Source organism: Eutrema salsugineum, unplaced genomic scaffold, assembly GCF_000478725.1.
Source record: "Eutrema salsugineum unplaced genomic scaffold, Eutsalg1_0 scaffold_12, whole genome shotgun sequence".
NCBI classification, from domain to species: Eukaryota; Viridiplantae; Streptophyta; class Magnoliopsida; order Brassicales; family Brassicaceae; genus Eutrema; species Eutrema salsugineum.
The window spans coordinates 10,121,559-10,141,058 of NW_006256895.1; the positions used below are offsets into that span (position 1 = coordinate 10,121,559).

The window sequence follows — 19,500 nt, forward strand, 5'->3', positions numbered from 1 at the left end:
TATGTTTGTTGTGTTTACTTATATGTTTACATGACATTAGTAGACTTCTGTAGTAGATTTCGTTTGTAGACTTCGTTTGTAGACTTATATTTCTGAGTTTAACTAAACTTTTTCTGTATACACTATCAGTTATTCCCGGTTTAATTTCGGTTAAAATTTCGGTTAGGTTATTTTATTCGGTTTAGTAGACTTCAATATAGAAGTCTACAACTTTTAAAACCTAAATAATAAATTTACTTCTACCTAAATAATAAATTTACTTCTACCTAAATAATAAATTTACAGATTTAATTACTTAGTAGACTTCATGGCGATAAAATAAAGTATACAATAGAAGTCTACTCTGTTGTATTTTCATTTCGATACACTTTTTCCGTATACTCTTTTCCGCATGTTCAATAATATTTTACAGGATGAAATCAGTGGTTAGGGTGAAATCGAAAATTATAAATACTAACATGTTAATGACTTAGTAGACTTCAGTACAAATACAATTACAACTTAGTAGACTTCAGTCGAAGACTTCAGTTTAAGTACAATATCTTAAACGAAAATACAACATATTTGGCAATTTAATTATAAGATAAGTGGCCAAAAAACTTCCACACCTATCATCTACCAATTGCTAAAATGACCTCCAATCACTTTGAAGGTCATTTAGGCAAGTAGCCCAAAATTTGCCATAAAAATCAAAGTTAGTTTTAAAAACGGAAACACTAAGCTTTCCTATCATAGACATCCAGCCCGGTTGTATCTAGCTTATCATGGCCCCTAGCACCTATTTCGTCAAAGATCTCTGCAGCCATTTTCTCCCTGATTTTTCGAATGTTTTTATCACAGAGTTCTAGAGGAAATGGCAAATCCAAAGCATGACACTCGATGTACTTGAAGCAATACACTCCGCAATCATCACTCTGAATGTTTTGAGGTATCTCCGTACCTGGTACTCGTGAATGGGTGAACGGCGTGTAGGGGAATCTCCACTTGTCATCGTCAGGTGCACAGGTCTGAAGTAGGTAGGGTATCATAACAGCAAGAGGCTCCACAGCTTCGTCAATTTGGGCGTCAGATGCATGTTTGGTTCCCGCATGACTATCCCATATCGTGATATGCCTCGTCACAAATGAAACCCATATAGCTACCCAATGGTCCTCCTTGATGTGCAACATGGAGTACAAATAGTCGACATCATATGCCCACGTCTTCTTAGTCTGGCAGTAGATAGGTAATTCGCCAGTGTAGTACGAATACGCTCCAGGCGGTAGAAGTTTGCCAGACCCATCTGCATTTGGCTCAGAGTTTTTGAAGTCATTGTAGTCACGCCTCCAAACAGTAGCAAACATGGAGTTGAGGAAGCAAATCCGGTCGGATACAAACCACTCCGGATGCTTGGATAATCGCAGCCTGAGTATGTTAATGTAAGCTTCCATATGCTGCACATTGATGAAAATAAGACATGAGTGAAGTCTGCAAACGAAGTCTAATGTCTGCAAACGAAGTCTACTATAGAAGTCTACATAATAGGTCTACGTATGAAGTCTAAACATGAAGTCTAATATGAGAAAGTAAAACACTAACCGTATCAGCTAGCCATTTCGTCGGTGTCCGGAGAATGTAATACCAGTCGATCGAAGATTTTTTTGGGCGTCTTGGCCAGGCACTGTATAAGTGAAAAAGTGAGACAGGAAATAATACTACGAGGAAGTCTACTTACATACGTATAGAAGTCTACTTACGGGTTTGATTTCAGAAAGTTCATTAGAGTGGTATGCTTCGCCTTGACACCGGTTTGATCGAAAGGATCATATCCACGGATACGGCCGGAGTGAGATGCCGACGATGGAATGATGGACTTTGCGGTGCTGTTTCCTAAGAACGGACTCTTCTGTGTCGCAGCCAGCTGTTGGTGTCTGGCACTCGTTGCTCGAGCAACTAACTGAGCCGCTGCTCTGGCTTTGGCATTTTTGGCTAGTGCAACCGCGTTGAAGTCAACATCACACGTCTACGGGTCAATTTCACAAAAACTAGGCTCTGGGGCCTCTTCTTCCTTCATGGCAGCGTTCTTTCCTTTTGCATCCCCGGGGGCGTTAACACTCTCACACGCACCAACGTTGACATTATCTTTCATCGGAGCATCATCTTTATCTGAATTACTCTGCAGTTTATTGTCACAAACAGGCATGAATATACAAATGACTACACCAATGCTATAATTTAGTAACATGTTTCATCATAGTCTGAAAATTGTAAACAACTAGTTTTTAAAACATAAGTAAATAATCTCACATGGTACATAACAGTAGTAAACATGTTCGAATTCAAATGACATTAGTATTAACTGTTCCTAACTTTGTGTGATCTTGTTCGCATGTAATGTTTTCGTATAGGCGGAGGGTTATTGGTACTAACCCCTTCATGCTTCTTGGATCCAGTGCCGCCCTGCTGCTGGGTTGGCTCTACATTGTCTTTAACCTCTTCCTCAGTGTGCTTCGCCGACCCTGTAGTCAACTCCTCTACTGCGCGCTCTACAGATTCAACCTTCACGGTGAGAAGTTTGATCTGCTTTTCACAGCTACCAAGACCATTCAGCATCTTGGTGGAAAAGCTTTTGAAGCATTGGTCGAAGTGCGCTTTCATAGTAGCGACAACTCCGACCCTTTCATCACCAACGAATGAGGCGGCAGAGGTAGAAGTTGTGCAGGGTCTCTTGCGACTTGATTCATCTGAGGGAAGGCTCCTCTTTCCGGCTTCTGCCTTGACAATGTGTGCACCCAAAACACCTTCCAAAGGCCAATGGTTTTTTGAGAACTTGAAATGGGGGTCATGGATTGCATTGACAATCTTGACAATATCTGGATCCTGTTCGTCATCATCCCACACGGGAAACATATCCGCCAAGTCCTTAGCCACGCAGCACTGTATGCGAGCCTGGAAAAACACAATAAGTAAATGAATTACTAGCCATATGAAGCCTCAAAAAACTACTTATGAAGCCTACTCCTGAAGTCTACCATAGAAGCCTACTCCTGAAGTCTACACATGAAGTCTACCTCTGAAGTCTACTTTGAAAATTCATTACTACATAGAAGTCTACTACACTAATACAGTACCTGTTTTAGCATGTTAGCTTTGGCGTTCTTTCGTCCTCTTGATCCTTTGTAAGCCAGCAGAAGAGGTTGAATATCATTTGGCAATGGTTCGCTAAATTCAGCAGCAAAATCCGGCAGAGCATAGTACACCCACACTTGAAGAGCTTGCACAAATCCTTCTATATGAATGTTTTTGCTGAGATCTTTCTCCTTAACAGACTTGATCAAATGCTGAAAAGCAATTCTTCCCCATGGAAACTCCTTAAAACCTTCGAGATCCATCACTAGTCTGGCATGGTTGACATTTGTGGATAAGCCAGGTCTCGTTGCCACTATGAAACCAGCGTAGATCCCAAGATAACCCAACCGCAGCCTATCATCCCGAGACCATGATGAGCAGTTGGAACATGCTTCAATAATTTTGATAGTGCTTGGGCCCGACTCGGCATCGACCCCCATTAGCTCCCAAAATGCACGCGTGTCATCGGAAAGCGCAAGATCAGTTAAAGCCAAGTCATCCACGTATCCGCAGTTGAGTCCGGTGATCTCCTCAAACTCATGCAATGAAAACCGAACTGGAGTGGTACCAATCAGGCTCCATATCTCGTACCTCTGCTTGCAAACTATCTGAAAGGTCAGCATGTGGTGCACCAGCCTAGAAGCCCAACCAAAATCCAAGTCATGGAACTTTAAAAAGACACCCAACGGTGACTCGTAAATCTCTTCCCATTCATCTTCTTGTAGAGCTGACTTTAGTGCATGTACCAGCCTATAATCATCAGAATAATAGCCGATGCTTTTATCCGGGGCAAACCCTTTGGTGTACAGTCTTCTAGGGAATTCAGAGGCCACCATTATCTAACACAGATTTCTGCATCAACGGTAACAAAGCTCTAAATAGAAAAACTAGTAACGGTTTGAAACTATACACGAATAAGTCTACATTTTCAAAATGAAGTCTACATTTTCAAAATGAAGTCTATTTTTTCAAAATGAAGTCTACTTTTTCAAAATGAAGTCTACTTTTTCAAAATGAAGTCTACTTTTTCAAAATGAAGTCTACTTTTTCAAAATGAAGTCTACTTTCACATTCTAAGTACAATCCGAGTCGAGAAGTCTACTGAAGCCAACCGAAGCAATCTTAACATAAAAAAACAGTATATTAAGTCAACGAAATCAACATGAAGCAATCAAAACATCATAAATACTGCATATGCAGTCTACTGAACCCAACCGAAGCAATCAATACATGATAAATATTGTATATGAAGTCTACTAAAACAAATCATCCAAATGGAATCTACAAAGTTTATAGTGTTTACCGCCGTTATTAGATGAAGCTGGCGTCGAGAAAATGCAACCAGATCTGGGAAAAAAAACCCGACGGACAGATCTAACTCAAACCCGACGGACAAAATTACAAGAAGATAGAAGAAATATAAGAATTGCTAAGTATATAACTTCGGAACAATATCTACTAACCGTTTTGAGGCAGGAAATGACGTTAACCTCCAACGGCGAAAGCAGATCTGCAAAAAAAAAAAAACCCTAATTTCAGATCTGGAAACTGGTGGTTACAAAAACGGAAAGGTGATGAATACGGAGGAGTATGGAAGCATGGGTGTGTGGTTGGAGAAAGAAAACTTGCCTGAACGAGTTTATCGGCGGCGGTTCTGTATGTCGGCGGCGCCGGAGCAGAGAAACAGAAATCGCCTTCGACTTTTTTTTTTTACACGAACTTTCAACGGTTTTTTTTTAACGGGATCTGTAAAATTCGTATATATAGTCTGGTAATTTCATACGGTTCGGTTAAGTTTTTTTCGGTTAAGGTTACTAATTTTACAGGGTCTAGGTAAATTTACCCGGTTACAGACAGTTTTTCTTGGTTAAGGGAAGTTATTCCCGGTTTAATTTCGGTTAAAATTTCGGTTAGATTATTTTATTCGGTTTAGTAGACTTCAATATAGAAGTCTACAACTTTTAAAACCTAAATAATAAATTTACTTCTACTTAATTTAAAAACATACATTTCCATTTAGCAATATCAAAAAATAATTTATGTACATTTGGGTTACGATTACGGAATTTATGAATGTAAATTTGATACCAAAATAATTTTTTAAAAATTTTAAAATTAAATTTACAGATTTAATTATTTAGTAGACTTCATTTCGATAAAATGAAATCTACTATTAGACTTTTTTTCCCTTTAGTAGACTTTGTCAGGGTGTAAACGATAATTATGACTTCTGTTTTTTGTTTATTCATACATGATTAAATGGTCTTTTTACTACCCTTTAAGTTATTTCTGCCAAATGTTTTTGCAGGAGTCTACTTTTGTATTCAAAATCAAATTTTGGATTATTTTTAGCAAAAACCTCTTATAATTACCCAACCAAGCAAATCAGTGGTGGAAAAGAGAGAGAAGAGAAGAAAAATCGGAAACTTCCTGATTCTCTACTTCACTTCCTGATTTTCTACTTCACTTCCTGATCATCCTCCTAAATGACACCTCAATAACCAACAATGAACACTTACAGCACCGTAATAACTAACAATGAACACTACAACGGTGATAAAGAGCAGGATCTGCACTAACTGCCCCGCCAATTTATGTCCTTGCCAATCCATCTCTGAAACAAAACAAAAAACGATTAGATCCTTCAAATTGATCTCGAGTAAACATGAAATGTAATTGATGATCATTAAATTCGATATTTTGGTAAAATTCTTTGATAAAATCGAATCTCTTTGGGACAAAACTGATGAAAAACCACCGGAAACATTACAACTTACAATAAACGTGTTTACCTTTAACTTACTCAGATTTAGTAAATTTTAAATCCATAATCTCACTCTTCATGTATTGGAGATTTGAATATCCAATTTAATGTAGATGGGAAAAAGAAAAAAAAAAAAACTCTAAATTGAAAGGGGTAAAGAAGAAAAAGAAAAAACCATAGATTGCAAAGAAATAACATTTCTTTAGCTAAAGCCTAAAGAGAAAGTACGAGAAGGTTAAAAGATCAGCTTCCTTCGATTCGTTCGCCAAGTCTCAGAAAACCCTCTAAAGGTTTCCCATTTCATCTCTCAGATTCTCCAGTTCCTTGATCGTTCTCTCTCTCTTCGTTATATCTACACTTCCATCTTCCTCTATGGTTCTGGAAGCTTGTTTCTTTCTCACAGAGTTCAATCTCTCCATGGACTTCGACCACAAGACGTACGATGCCTGAGCTGCGTAGCCAAGCACGCAGAGATCGGACCAATAAGAAACCGAACCAGAAGCCAATTGCTCCGAGGAGAAATCCGAAGCGGCAGAAGAGAGTGGTCGCGCAGGATCGGAGTGAGCAGAAGGAAGCGATCGTAGCAGGAAGTGAAAAAACGCCGTTGGTGAAGACTGAAGAAAGAGAGGAAGAAGAAGGGATTAGGGTTTTGAGAGAAGATAACAAGAAGATGGATGAATTCGATAGTGGCGGCCAAGCACCTGTGCCTGACGATGAAGGAAACGCTCCTCCACTTCCTGAAAAGGTGGAAACTTTTTTGTTGGGTTTTTGCTCTTTTAAAGTCCCCTTTTTGGTAAATTGTCTCTTGCATTGTGGGTGATGTGTTTGATAAAGTTTCAATTGGGGCATGTCTGATTCTTGCAAAAGTTTAATACTTTATCTGCTGTAAGATAATTTGATTTGTTTCTTTGGTTACAGGTTCAAGTTGGTGGTTCCCCAATGTACAAATTAGATAGAAAACTAGGGAAAGGAGGTTTTGGACAAGTTTATGTTGGTCGGAAGATGGGTGCGAGCACTCTGAATGCTAGATTTGGCCCCGGAGCTATGGAGGTATGCGGTTTTTGTATCCGAATTTACCAGCTTCCTTTTGATTTCGTGTGGTTTGTATGTAATTTTGATGTGTCTACTTTGTAGGTGGCTTTGAAGTTTGAGCATAGAAGTAGCAAAGGATGTAGTAATGGGCCACCGTATGAGTGGCAAGTTTACAAGTGAGTTCTACGGTTTCTTGTATTTTGGCTCTATGACTCTTCTGCTTGTGGGTTATAAGAGGATGTGATAGCTAATGTATGCTTTATCTTCTGTTTGTCCAGTGCACTTGGTGGCAGTCATGGTGTGCCACGAGTTCATTATAAAGGTCGGCAAGGTGATTTTTACGTGATGGTATGTTGACTTTAGCTAGGTGTTGAACAAGAGCACATTCTGTTCATAGGTGTACTTGCGGTGTGACTAATTACATTTTTTTCATACAGGTTATGGATATTCTAGGGCCTAGCTTATGGGATGTTTGGAATAGTACCAATCAAGCGTTAGTATTCATTGCAAACTTTATTTCTTTTTTTGTAGCATCTGAAGATTTTGTTGAACCCTTTTATAGTGGGACTCACCAGATGCTTTGTTTGTTTTGTAAATTTCAGGATGTCAACAGAGATGGTTGCATGCATTGCGATTGAGGCAATATCCATCTTAGAGAAGATGCATTCTAGGGGGTAATTTCTTATTATTGTTATTATTTTCCTGACTGGTACTTACCAACTCTCTTTCTTAAAGCAATGCTCCTGTTTTTGTAGATATGTGCATGGTGATGTAAAACCAGAGAATTTTCTGCTTGGGCCTCCTGGAACTCCCGAAGAGAAAAAACTTTTCCTTGTAGACCTCGGCTTAGGTAGACTTAGTTTTTGCTGTTAGTAAGAATGCACGTACGTTTCTGTCTTTTTGTTGCTTATTCAATCCGTTGATCTTGCAGCTATTAGATGGCGTGATACTGCAACTGGACTACATGTTGAATATGATCAGCGTCCTGATGTTTTTAGGTAAGTTTATTCAGCTAGGAGAAAATCGTGTGAGGTTGATTCTTATTAGAGACTTCAATTTTTGTTACTTATAATGTGTTGGCTTTTGCATTTTCAGAGGAACGGTACGTTATGCTAGCGTACATGCTCATCTTGGCAGAACTTGTAGCCGGAGGGATGACCTGGAATCTCTTGCTTACACTCTTGTTTTCCTTCTTCGAGGCCGGCTTCCATGGCAAGGGTACCAGGTTGGGAACTCTAAAGTTAGTGATCTTTTTTTCCTGGCATTTTTCCTCGGCAATCATTAATTTGTTTTTGTTAGGGAGAGAACAAAGGTTTCCTTGTTTGCAAGAAGAAGATGGCTACTTCTCCAGAAACTCTTTGCTGCTTCTGCCCCCAACCTTTTCGTCAATTTGTTGAGTATGTGGTCAATTTGAAGTTCGATGAGGAGCCTGACTATGCTAAATATATCTCCCTTTTCGATGGAATAGTCGGCCCAAACCCAGACATTAGGCCAATAAATACTGATGGTGCACAGAAGGTGATTTAATGATCTCCTTTATGACATGTTTACTGAGTTTCTTCTATTTAGTTCCTATCTAGAATGACTAAAGCTTGTTCGTTTTTGTCTGGTGAGAAGCTCATACATCAAGTGGGTCAAAAGAGGGGGAGGCTGACAATGGATGAGGAGGACGAACAACCAACAAAGAAACTTAGATTGGGCATGCCAGCAACACAATGGATCAGCATTTACAGTGCTCACAGACCGATGAAGCAACGGTGCCATATTGGATTATACTTTACAGTTCCTGAAATGTACATTTATGAACATGCAGCTGACATGTCTCTTATCTTTGTGCAGGTATCATTATAATGTTGCGGATATAAGGCTTCCACAGCACATTGAAAAAGGAAATGAGGATGGGTTATTTATCAGCAGTGTAGCTTCTTGCTTGAATCTCTGGGCTGTAATCATGGATGCAGGAACTGGCTGTACGGCTCAAGTTTACCAGCTATCACCTAGCTTTCTCCACAAGGTAGCTTCATTCAATATTCTCGGGTAATCTTTCCAAATTTGTCATGTCGGCACTGCTGCTGTCACTTCCATTTGTGATATTCTCCAACTTGTGTATTTTGCCAAATCTTGTAGGAGTGGATTATGGAACAATGGGAAAAGAATTACTATATAACAGCAGTAGCAGGAGCAAACAATGGGAGCTCATTTGTGGTTATGTCGAAGGGTAATGTTGTTTTATTCCTTTTGACTGCAGGCGTAGAAGTTATTTTTCGTGTTGTCTGTGTTTCACATCTTTCATCCTCTGTGTTCAGGGACACCGTATTTACAGCAATCCTACAAAGTCAGCGATTCTTTTCCCTTCAAATGGATAAATAAAAAGTGGAGGGAAGGATTTTATGTTACATCGATGGCAACTGCTGGAAGCAAATGGGGGATTGTCATGTCTCGTGGGGCTGCTTTTTCAGAACAGGTCCTGTGAAGTTTACTTTTTGTGTTTTGGGTTTTACCTTGAATCGAAGCATCATTACATCATGGTCATATGGGTTTTTTTTTGTGATGCAGGTTGTAGAACTAGATTTTCTATACCCTAGTGAAGGTATACATCGTAGATGGGATAATGGCTACCGAATTACATCAACTGCTGCAACTTGGGATCAGGCTGCCTTTGTTCTTAGTGTGCCAAGAAGGAAGCCTACCGATGAGACACAAGAAACTCTTAGAACCTCTGCTTTTCCTAGTAATCATGTCAAGGTTTGATTGCCGGTCTCTTATTTTCTTGGTCTATTGTTATTTGGCTTTCCATTTTCCAGGGTTGTGACTTCTAGTCTTTTCTTCTGCAGGAAAAATGGAGCAAGAATCTTTACATTTCATCTATTTGTTACGGCCGAACTGTTTCATGAAGTTCTAATTTTTGTTTGTTAGGAATGCAACTCAATTTAGCTTTACCATACATCCGCTCTGTTGAGAATGAACAACTGTTGTGATCAGTGATGCTATGGGCTTAGGAGAATATTTTGGCAAGGATGAATGAAAAGATGTACTTCAGTACTGCTGTAATGTAGTGTATCAACTGTTTTTGAACTTGGATGACTTGTGTGAGTTAAGAAATCCAAAAAAGATGGATAGCCTAGTCTTATATATCATCAAATAATGTTTTAATCGTATTAGAAGGTATTCATCATACCTGTTTCTGGTATGGAAGGTATTTTATATGGAAGCAAGAAATGGATGTTTCTGGTATTTATTATACATGTTTTCAAAGTTTTGTCTTGAGGCTTTGTATGTCTCCTTGCATAGTTGTATGCCTTTTTAAGTTGATCATGTAGGAACAAAGGAGTTCAACTATCAAAGGGGTCTTTGAACCTTTTTGTTTGAGGAATCCAACAGAAAGTTACTGATGTTGTGGCATTTGGGTTCAAGAATTGCACTCTTCTTGATTGTCATCTACTACTTTAAATGAGGTGATTTTGGTTTACCAATTTTTTCTGAAATTGTAATGACTTGTTTTCTTAGAGAGCCACACTTTGCCAGTTCTACGTTGTCGTGTGAATTATTTCTTCTTACCTTGCTTTCCCGCTCTGTTGCAGCACTTCTTTGCTTTTGTAAACTGACATAGTTTGAACTTCGAAGCAAGAAGTTGAAAGTTATGGAGTAAAGACAATCTTACAAGGGTGAACAAGTATCTCAAATGTGTTTGTTGCAATCTGCATGTTTTACTTGTACGGAAGTATTTTATTCTCTTCTTGGTTCTCTGTTTTGTGCCCTTATATTGTTTCAAAGTTCCTACTCTTATGGTTTTCTATCCATTCTCTAGTTCTGTCCTGAGAAACAATAGGTTTTGATGTTGCTTATGGGAGAAGTCCAAATGATTTGTGGTAGCATAATCATCTTGTCACACGTTGATTCAATATTTTGCAAGACCACAATGAGCGAAACATGTTTACGGGTCATTCATTAACCTTTTAGAAAATAGCCTCCTACATTGTGTCTGTCCATATATATCATTTCTCAAAACTAAAACGCTCTTGTAAAGCAACGTAATGCTAATAAAGAGTTTTTTTTCGGTTTATTTAAGTTTACACAAAACCCATAAGAGAATCTAGATTCCTCTCTTAAGAGAACTTGTAATATTATACTCAGTCTAACTAGGGTTCCTCCACAACACTTGCTTTCACGTGTGTACATATATAATGTATGTATGTATCCGTATTGATGAAAAGTTGAAAACATCAAATCCTCGAGCTGTTTTGTTACTACTTTTAGACTCTGTACTCTAATCCGCTTCTGATTTCACAAACTATTTTTGTAATATTCATCATCATAAGAAGTTCCGGTTAGGGAAGATGTTTAAGGTAGCAACCCTTTATTATACGGTAAATTTTGGTAAGGAAGCACGAGTTGATCCGTGAGTGTGAGACCTGTTTTAATACGTTTTCAGCGAATGTCATCGGCGACCTGTGAGCTCCGAACTGCCCAGAAAGACGATGGCTTCAGCTTCTTGTTTGTCGCTGTGAAAAGCCAACCCAGCTGGGTTTCACACGTTGAACAGTTTGCAATCGTCCAAGCATACCTGTTGTTGAATTTAAAAGACATACATAAGAGTTATTATGGAGTTGACCAATGCTCTAAACCAGTCAGCCTATGCCTATGACCAATTGATCTAAAAGGGTTTGCTTACAACAAATTGCGCCAGATGGTTTATATCTAATGCTCTGAAATTTAGCTTGTTTTTGAACCAAAGTCGGGAGCTCCCTATGACTTATGATAGTGATTCAGCTTTATTTCTTGAGGTATCAAGTAATTGATAAGAATAGTGAAGCAAGTATTAATGAAAAAATCTCTTACCCAGGAAACCAGCTGTCTTTTTTAACAGGTCTACCTCTAAGCGCTATGTCATTAGCTTTGTAAAAGGTCATTATCTCATGCACAAAGCCATATGGGTTTACATAGGCACCGAGAGGACCGTCACTAGACATAACCAACATGTCACTTCTTCTTGCTATGACAGTCTGCATTAATATGAAAACGTATCAGTGAACCAATTATACAACGGAGAAGGACGTAGAAATGATATCTACTATGCGCTCCCACATTACCTGACAGTGTTTACATCGAACACGATCAAAACTCTCAAGCAATTTAATTTCTCGTTGCAATCTGTAAGAGACTCCGTCAATCTCCAAGAGCTCTTGTCTAATTGACTCAGATACGGGAATTTTACTAGCGATGAAAAAGGATAAAACATCTGGTTTATTCACTATAGCCTCCATGTTTGGAACCCCAACTATCTGCTTCCACAGATCTGCATATTTTCTTAACGTTAGCAGACTCTTAATATGCGTACAGTTTGTAGAAAACGATCAAAACAAAACAAGGAATTTACCAGCTGCTCTTTGAGCAAGATAATATGAGTCGTACATCCCATACACCCAGAATGGCCAAAATGCTCTTGGGGCCATACGGAATCGGGTTAGATCAGTATTTTCCCGGAAACTTGTCAACCTATTTTGCTTATGAGCTTTCCCTTGTGAAACAGAGGTCTCGCCTTTTGCAGATTGCCAGTCTTCCTTTTCGCAGTCTTTGCCAGAAGATAAACATCCAATGGACCTAGAGCTGACTGCTTGATCATCATCACTACTCGTCCAATCATCCATGATTGAGTCAACTGCTGAATAATGAAGTCTTTTCTCTGACAGAGAAAGAGCACTTTCAAAACTTTCTTCAGAATATGTTACTGACTGTTCGTCTGTATCTCTAAGAGGTGCAGATAAAGCCATTGTGCTCGTGTGACAGCGACCTCGCAAGTTGCTTATCGGTACCAGCTTCCCAAACGCATCCCTGGGAGTCCTCAAGGGCACATCTTCCTCAACAATCTGAACCTCTCCGCAAGGCTGCAAGAATAAGTTAATAAGAAATAGGTTTCTTTCACAGTAAACAGAGTTGTATCCACCAGTTTTACTAATAACGAGGCGGTGCGTTTATGTATATTTATGATTGAATATCCTTACGAATCCTTCAACATCAGTCCACCGACGCTTTAAACGGAACCGCTGTTGTCCACGAGTAATAACATTGAATGAGCCATCTCCAAGTCGACGGTATTGTCGTATCTGTAATTATTACACAGAATCATAAGTTACATAAAAAGAAGTAGAAGATCAAAACTATCGCACAGATTAAATATAGAACAACAGTCATGTCATTTCCCAACTTCCTACATCAAGACCCTTGTCTCAAACATAGCTCTAGAAACATTACGCAACAAAATTCATAAGCCCAGATCTTTTAGGCATGAAATCGATCAACAACGAAGCCAATTGTAAAATGTAATTTGTTAAGATCTGTTAGTACTACGGTTCAAATGGTCTATAGTTCTGCATTAATCTGACTTTTCGATACTCAACTCACTCTATAAGAACCTCATGAAAGTATACCCAAAACCTGAAGCTTTCTTGAGATGAGACAGAACAACAAATTTTTGGAAACAGAAACCTGAAACGCATAATACCATCATCTAACAGTCATTCAGAAACAAAGGAAATAAGATATATAGAAAGATTACGTCTGCCGTTGTCCCCACGCTAGCATACTTGAACTGAGCACCTTCTCTGTAAACACGAATCTAAAGATAAAAAAGGATAAATTTTATATGTGTAAGAAAGTTTGTTGATAATAAACGATACTTAAAGAACCCAAAACAATTAAGCCACTTACCACACCTATCGTACATGGAGCGTTATCTTGGTTTAAAGCTCTCTCAACAGCAGCCAAGAAACTATGTTGAACAATTCTAAGGGGAAGTGTTGCCTCTGGAAATAGAACTACTCCTGAAGTTTTGCAAAGCAGCAGTGTCAATGTCTTACATAGATATATGAGTTCAAAACAATTTGTGTAAGAATATGTTTCACACCATACGTGTCTTACACAAACTGTTTTTTAGAAATTGTACTTCTTGTATATCTGAATAAGAAACATAGTGTGCTTGTTCAATTCAACTTATCAACTCATTTCAGTGAACGTGCAACTAGATTCTTAGACAAAAGCTACTCCTGAAGTAATGCAAAGTAGCAGTGTCAATGTCTTACATAGATATATGTGTACAAAATACTGAAGAGGGAACAGAAAACTCTTCACACCATACATGTCTTAGACAAACTTATTTTCATAGAAATGGAACGTCATGTATATCTGAAGAAGAAAAATGATGTGCTCGTTCAATTCAACTTAGAGATACTCGTGTCAATGAACGTGCATATAAATTATTATGATAAAGCTACAAATGTAACAAACTAAAAGGAGAAATCAATCATCATGCCATAGATAAATGAATACCTTCAAGATAGAAAAGCGGGATCTTCAACACGGTGCCTCCATCCACAAAAGCAATTCTGTTCTGAGTGTCTTCAACCTCTGTAAACAATATAAAAAGCATAAGCACAAAAAAAAAAAAAAAGAAACACCTCAGCGAAGACAGAAGACGAGAGAAACCATGTCATACCGCCAAGATAGGTATGTAAAGAAGCCAAAGCTGGGTTGAAAGTAAGTTCATCAGCACCAAGATTACCACTGTCAAGCACCATATGCAAAGTCAGAGACGAGAGAAAACAAAGGCTTTATTCATCACCCGCACAAGAAAAATCAATTACTGTTCGTAGATTTGATTTGTCAAAAGAACGATTAAACATCAAACTAGTCGCAATTCTGGTAACACTGCATTGAGACCCCGCACGGTTGCTAGAGAGACGAATAAGAATGTAAGAGGAATAGGTAACAAGTGAATTCTAGGAGAGATTGCTCACGAAAGAGTCATGTGGGAGTTAACGCGAAATGAAGCGAGGTCATCTTCTTCGTCGGAATCTCGAAAATCATCGATTTCCTCTACTTGCAACTCCTCGAAATCAAGCTCCCGAATCTGCTCGATCTGAATCCTCTCTCTCTCTAGAATCCTGTCGTCGTCCATCTCTCTCTCCTTCTGTGTCTCGTTGTGTTTACCCGCCACCAGAGACCCCTACACCACCTCGGCGTTTTCCAGAGACGACGGTGTCGAATTTGTCTACGTCCTGGTAAGTGATCGGGCCGGTTTATGATCTATTACCCGGCCCAACTATCTCGGGTTGATATTATTCAACGTTGGTTAATGTGCTTAGAAATCTTTGTAGAATCTTTAAACTTTTGTAAAATTTATTGATTTTTAAATTAAACGTGACGATTTTTAATTAGTATTTGTAAATCCATAATTTTTTTTCGGATTTGAGTGTTTCTAATCTAAACATGAAATTTTTATAAAACTCTTTACGAAATTTCTAAGTAAATCTGTAAAATTGAATAATATATATATATATATATATATTTTTTTTTTTCTTTTTCAAAAAAGAATATATATATATATATATATAAATCATAGAATCAATAACACAATATTTGAATATGAATTTTAAAATCATAAAACCATTCATCATAATTTTTTGGTGTAGTATCCTCACTTTTCCATTTTTTCCCTTAAACATGTGGGTGAAGTATTTTCTTTTATTTTTTTCTCTCTTAATTTCTCTGTGTTTGAAAGATTTATGTTGTGGATTGGAGTCCATATGGTGATAAAGTAGCCTCTGGTAGTATAGATCAAGTTCTCAAGCTATGGAAAAGTTTAAGGAAGACCAATTTAGAGCTTTGTTTACCTATCATCCAAGTAGATATCCTATATATTAAATAAGAGAGTAGTTTAATGAAAAAAATCTTAGGTATTTTAATTTCATTGACTTAAAAAATCGTTTTTGCCAACGTTAATGATGACGTTTATTCCACATCAAATATGATATAACAAGGACGCTAGCTTTGTGCATTTCATTGGTTCATAAATGTTGATGTGTAATTTCTCTGCAAGTTTTTCTGTGTTAAAATAATTAAAAACCAAAAAAATTATAAACGGATAAACACGCCGATCTTTATACCGACCGGCACAATTAAGTGTATTTTAAAAACACCCTATGACCTAAGACTTCATACATGCCTAAATATTCACTTTTTTGAATATTTTACCATCATTAAATACAATTTAATCAGTAAGATTACGTTTCCATCTTTACCGCTCATCTATGTCAATTCATTCAAATTGTATCTTTGAATTAAAAAACATTTCCGGAACTATAGCTACTTCTTCTAACCACAATACGAATATTCTCTAATTTGAATTTAATAGTTTAGGGTTTTTTCTGCTCAATTGTTTTCCATATACATAATAGCATCATACCAAAAGGCTGAAACGATATTATTCTCTTCTCAAAATGTCTATAGTACGCTTTTATAGAGCTCCTATTGTTTCTTTTGCTAAATTAGATCCTACTACCATTCAGCAAGTTAGGGCTAAAATATGTTACATCTGGAAAGTGATTAACAAACATTTACGTATTAGAATCGAAATGATTTTATTGGATGAGGAGGTATGTCATTCATATATTTATTTTTTATGCCGTCTTGATTTTATCTTTGAACTACATAGTGATAAAAATTTCTCTATAACAGGGATCAAGGATTCATGCTGTCACCGATGAAGAATTGTTCGAAAAACACAAGGGCCTTCTTATTGAAGGGAAAACTCTTTCTATTACTTGCTTCTTATTGAAAGAGTACAATGGTGTTTTTAGGGCTACTTCTTGCCATATAAGATTTATTTCTGCAGGACAACCGTTGCATATGAGATTTATGATTTTCCAGCAAACGTTGCGGAAAAATATTTAACTGTTTTCAAACGTATCAAGGAGGGCAAGGTCGACATAAATCTTCTTTTCGGTATGTTTTCTCATTGGTTAATTATACTAAACGTCCATGTTTTACTTTATTAATAAATTCTTGACGTTCTTATTGAAGATGTTATTGGACAAATTGTCACGGTGGGGAGTATTGAATTTGTTCAAAGTAAAGGCAAAAGAACCGGCAAATTGTGGATTACATTACGTGATACCAAGTAAATTTAAATGTTTTTTCTAGTTTTTGAAAAATCTTTTCAACATGCGATGCTGATTTGCTTTATTCTCAGGCAATGTTTACCTTAAATGTACACTATGGGGAGAATATGCATTGATGACCGTTGAGTACATTAAACAACATATGGAATCTGTCGCTGTCAGTCTAATGCGCTTTGTCTGTATTCAAGAGTTCAAACGTGAGTTCTCAATATCTTATAGTCCACACAATTGTCTGTAATTGTTAACAATTTATGCGATATCTTATAATTTCATTGTGCTTTTTAGGTGTTATTTCAATATCGAACTCTTTCAACTCCACTAAAATTATGTTTGATTCTGACATTAAGATCGTCAAAGACTTCAAAGATAAGTATGTTTTCTGTAATATATACACTTATCAAATCTTTTTGCAGTATTGTATTCACAACTGATTTTTTTTTTTGTAGGTTGCCTAAAAACAACCAAGTAGTTGTTCACACTGATCAGGGTTATTCGGATTTATCAATTACTGAGTGGGATTCTAGATCACAGGTAATATGTCCTCAGTAATTGTATATACTAATACACGGCTTGGTTTGAAACAATTTTAAAGTTGTGCAAAATTTCGTGGATGTTTTCCAATTACTTGGAGGCAGAGGTGGGATTGTTTTCCAATTAATCTTGGATGTTTTCAGGACATTGGTAATAATTCATTTGGATCGTCGCAACATGCAAACAATCAGCTGAATAGTCATGACATTGGTGAAGAAGAATGCGAAAAATCCATGAGCAACAAGCGTCCTAGGAAGTAATTCCATTAGAACTTTAAATTAGATATTTCTGCTATATGATGTTCTTGAATATTTGTATTCATGCTTCAATAAATTATTAATAAAGTTGAAATATTTATCTTTATAATCCCATGTTCTTGAAAATACGAACCTAACAATGAAATGTAGATTGTGAAACAACAAATTATGTATACCGATTCGCAGAGCTAATAATATTTAAGTTTGGTAAATATTCCGTAAAGTAATTCAAATGGAAATTTATTCTGGATCAACAATATTCCGCAATATATTTGAAAAAGGAAATATAAGTATTTTATTTAGCTACATATGTCTGTATGAGATATCTTATATTGTATATGAAGTATCGATTATAACAAGATAGCAAAATCAGAATAATAATAAACATTTTAATTTAATGACTATTTTCAGTTTATACATTTATTTCTAAATTCAAACAAGATTTCATTTTAACCCCATAAAAGGAAGGTAGATTTGTTATGAAATACTAAATAATTATAGACAACCGTAATTTGAATTAAAAATACATAATTTTAGGAAACTAATTAGTGTAAACAAGATCTTTTTTTATTGGGAAATAATTAAAGAGATTTCTTTGAATTTAAAACAGTCATAATAATTAAATATATGTAATATTAGGAAACCTTCTTGGCAAATGTTTTCAAAATTCAAACAGTCATACATAGGTAAAGCTCAAAAATGGCTTCTGGAGATAGCTCATCTAACAAGGAGAACTCACCCCCACTCTTGAAACGTTAGCACACATTTAATCCTTATGACTGTTTATATAACCATTAAATCTTAACTATTTCATGTCCAATCAGGTGGGAGACGTAGGTGTTCAAATATTGGACAATGTTCTAATGAAACGCAAAGTGACAATGGAAAAAGTCAATGCATTCATCATGACGATGACTCTCCACCCCTTCGAAAACGTAAGTATTATTCCTGGTACTCAACTTTTCCTATACATATTAACAAAATCCCTAATGTTTAATACTTAATCATTTGGAAAATAATTATACTGATTACGTATTCTGTTGTGTAGGTGGACGACCTAAGATTTCTCAAACTTCACCACCCTTACAAAAGTGTAATGTATTCTCAAGCTGAGTAGTTTTCCACATATATAACCAATAGGTTTTCATTTCTATAGTTACTTTGAACATATTAAACCATCATTTACTTTACATATTGCCCAGGCGGTAGACGAAGACAATTCCAAGACTCACCATCTGTTGTTAACTCATCTATGATCACCCACACAAATCAACAAAATACCGATACATTGTTCGATTTAACAAACCAATCAGATAGATTTCGTAATGGTTTTTTGTTAATTTGTATGTGTGATCTCATATGAATATTCTTTCAAATCGTGTGTTCTCAATTTCTGTTGTTTTAAATAACTTAGATGACTCTAGAAGTCCTTTATCTGACGTCACAAATTCACAAGGTTTGTTATCCATTCTATGTACATTGTAAACAGCTTTCAGCACAAGTTAACTTAATTATATTATACTATTCTAATATTTTTCATTAACAGTTACGAGATGCCAAACGAGATCTCAAACAACTACTAAAAAAAATAAGGGTAAACAAACGTATGGAACTGAGCGTAATGATTCCAGATTACGACCACAGAACTCCAGATTAAATTTTATTCAAGAGCAACCCCAAGGTATTAATATGATGTTGTGTACTTTTTAAAAATTATTGTATGTTATTCATTACATAAAACTGACCACTAGAGTTTTTAAATTATAGCTTATCAAAATAGATATGAGGCTCACAGCGATGAAGAAGATGATGATTATGATAAAAATATTGATCCTAATTAAGATGAATGCCA

General features: G+C 36.7%; 4 protein-coding genes across 6 annotated transcripts; 2 read left to right on the forward strand and 2 right to left on the reverse strand.

Annotated features, from left to right (window-relative positions):
* Window positions 1-716: 716 nt before the first annotated feature.
* On the reverse strand, window positions 717-3,944 carry LOC18025751. The gene is made up of 6 exons (XM_024160194.1): window positions 3,111-3,944; window positions 2,410-2,928; window positions 2,026-2,155; window positions 1,737-1,968; window positions 1,579-1,660; window positions 717-1,433 (listed from the first exon to the last, which is right to left on the reverse strand). Exons 1-6 carry the CDS (start codon window positions 3,942-3,944, stop codon window positions 717-719), a joined length of 2,514 nt encoding a protein of 837 aa, XP_024015962.1.
* A 2,126-nt stretch (window positions 3,945-6,070) lies between these two features.
* LOC18025752 (casein kinase 1-like protein HD16) lies at window positions 6,071-9,976 on the forward strand. Its single transcript, XM_006408808.2, has 16 exons — window positions 6,071-6,617; window positions 6,791-6,922; window positions 7,007-7,080; window positions 7,183-7,252; window positions 7,342-7,397; window positions 7,507-7,578; window positions 7,660-7,754; window positions 7,836-7,902; window positions 8,000-8,129; window positions 8,204-8,422; window positions 8,522-8,661; window positions 8,744-8,918; window positions 9,032-9,122; window positions 9,211-9,368; window positions 9,461-9,649; window positions 9,739-9,976. Exons 1-16 carry the CDS (start codon window positions 6,315-6,317, stop codon window positions 9,796-9,798), a joined length of 2,031 nt encoding a protein of 676 aa, XP_006408871.1. The 5' UTR covers window positions 6,071-6,314; the 3' UTR covers window positions 9,799-9,976.
* Window positions 9,977-11,010: 1,034 nt separating this feature from the next.
* Window positions 11,011-14,922, reverse strand: LOC18025753. 3 transcript variants are annotated; one of them, XM_024160318.1, is made up of 11 exons: window positions 14,698-14,922; window positions 14,397-14,464; window positions 14,231-14,308; window positions 13,613-13,725; window positions 13,461-13,520; window positions 12,907-13,008; window positions 12,282-12,789; window positions 11,995-12,200; window positions 11,744-11,907; window positions 11,577-11,650; window positions 11,011-11,468 (listed from the first exon to the last, which is right to left on the reverse strand). In XM_024160318.1, the coding sequence occupies exons 1-11, from the start codon at window positions 14,856-14,858 to the stop codon at window positions 11,389-11,391; spliced, it is 1,614 nt and encodes a 537-aa protein (XP_024016086.1). In that variant the 5' UTR covers window positions 14,859-14,922; the 3' UTR covers window positions 11,011-11,388. The 3 variants fall into 3 exon arrangements, with proteins under 3 accessions (XP_024016086.1, XP_024016085.1, XP_006408872.1); XM_024160317.1 differs by having other exon boundaries at window positions 11,577-11,656; XM_006408809.2 differs by lacking the exon at window positions 11,577-11,650.
* Window positions 14,923-16,314: 1,392 nt separating this feature from the next.
* Window positions 16,315-17,651, forward strand: LOC112089213. Its single transcript, XM_024160195.1, has 8 exons — window positions 16,315-16,335; window positions 16,418-16,521; window positions 16,575-16,684; window positions 16,763-16,816; window positions 16,932-17,057; window positions 17,146-17,230; window positions 17,307-17,391; window positions 17,535-17,651. The coding sequence occupies exons 1-8, from the start codon at window positions 16,315-16,317 to the stop codon at window positions 17,649-17,651; spliced, it is 702 nt and encodes a 233-aa protein (XP_024015963.1).
* The last annotated feature ends 1,849 nt before the right edge of the window (window positions 17,652-19,500 follow it).

Coding starts and splice junctions, on each gene's coding strand:
- LOC112089213 (XM_024160195.1), top strand. CDS start 16,315: ATGATTTTATTGGATGAGGAG. Junction 16,522..16,574: donor ACTTGCTTCTTATTGAAAGA/GTACAATGGTGT, acceptor TTATTTCTGCAG/GACAACCGTTGCATATGAGA. Junction 16,817..16,931: donor TGAATTTGTTCAAAGTAAAG/GCAAAAGAACCG, acceptor CTTTATTCTCAG/GCAATGTTTACCTTAAATGT.
- LOC18025752 (XM_006408808.2), top strand. CDS start 6,315: ATGCCTGAGCTGCGTAGCCAAGCACGCAGAGATCGGACCAATAAGAAA. Junction 7,253..7,341: donor AAGGTGATTTTTACGTGATG/GTATGTTGACTT, acceptor TTTTTCATACAG/GTTATGGATATTCTAGGGCC. Junction 7,755..7,835: donor CCTTGTAGACCTCGGCTTAG/GTAGACTTAGTT, acceptor TTGATCTTGCAG/CTATTAGATGGCGTGATACT.
- LOC18025751 (XM_024160194.1), bottom strand. CDS start 3,944: ATGGTGGCCTCTGAATTCCCTAGAAGACTGTACACCAAAGGGTTTGCC. Junction 1,969..2,025: donor AGAAGAGGCCCCAGAGCCTA/GTTTTTGTGAAA, acceptor CGGTTGCACTAG/CCAAAAATGCCAAAGCCAGA. Junction 1,661..1,736: donor AACTTTCTGAAATCAAACCC/GTAAGTAGACTT, acceptor TCACTTATACAG/TGCCTGGCCAAGACGCCCAA.
- LOC18025753 (XM_024160317.1), bottom strand. CDS start 14,858: ATGGACGACGACAGGATTCTAGAGAGAGAGAGGATTCAGATCGAGCAG. Junction 14,465..14,697: donor AACTCCCACATGACTCTTTC/GTGAGCAATCTC, acceptor GGTGCTTGACAG/TGGTAATCTTGGTGCTGATG. Junction 11,469..11,576: donor ACCATCTGGCGCAATTTGTT/GTAAGCAAACCC, acceptor ATTCAACAACAG/GTATGCTTGGACGATTGCAA.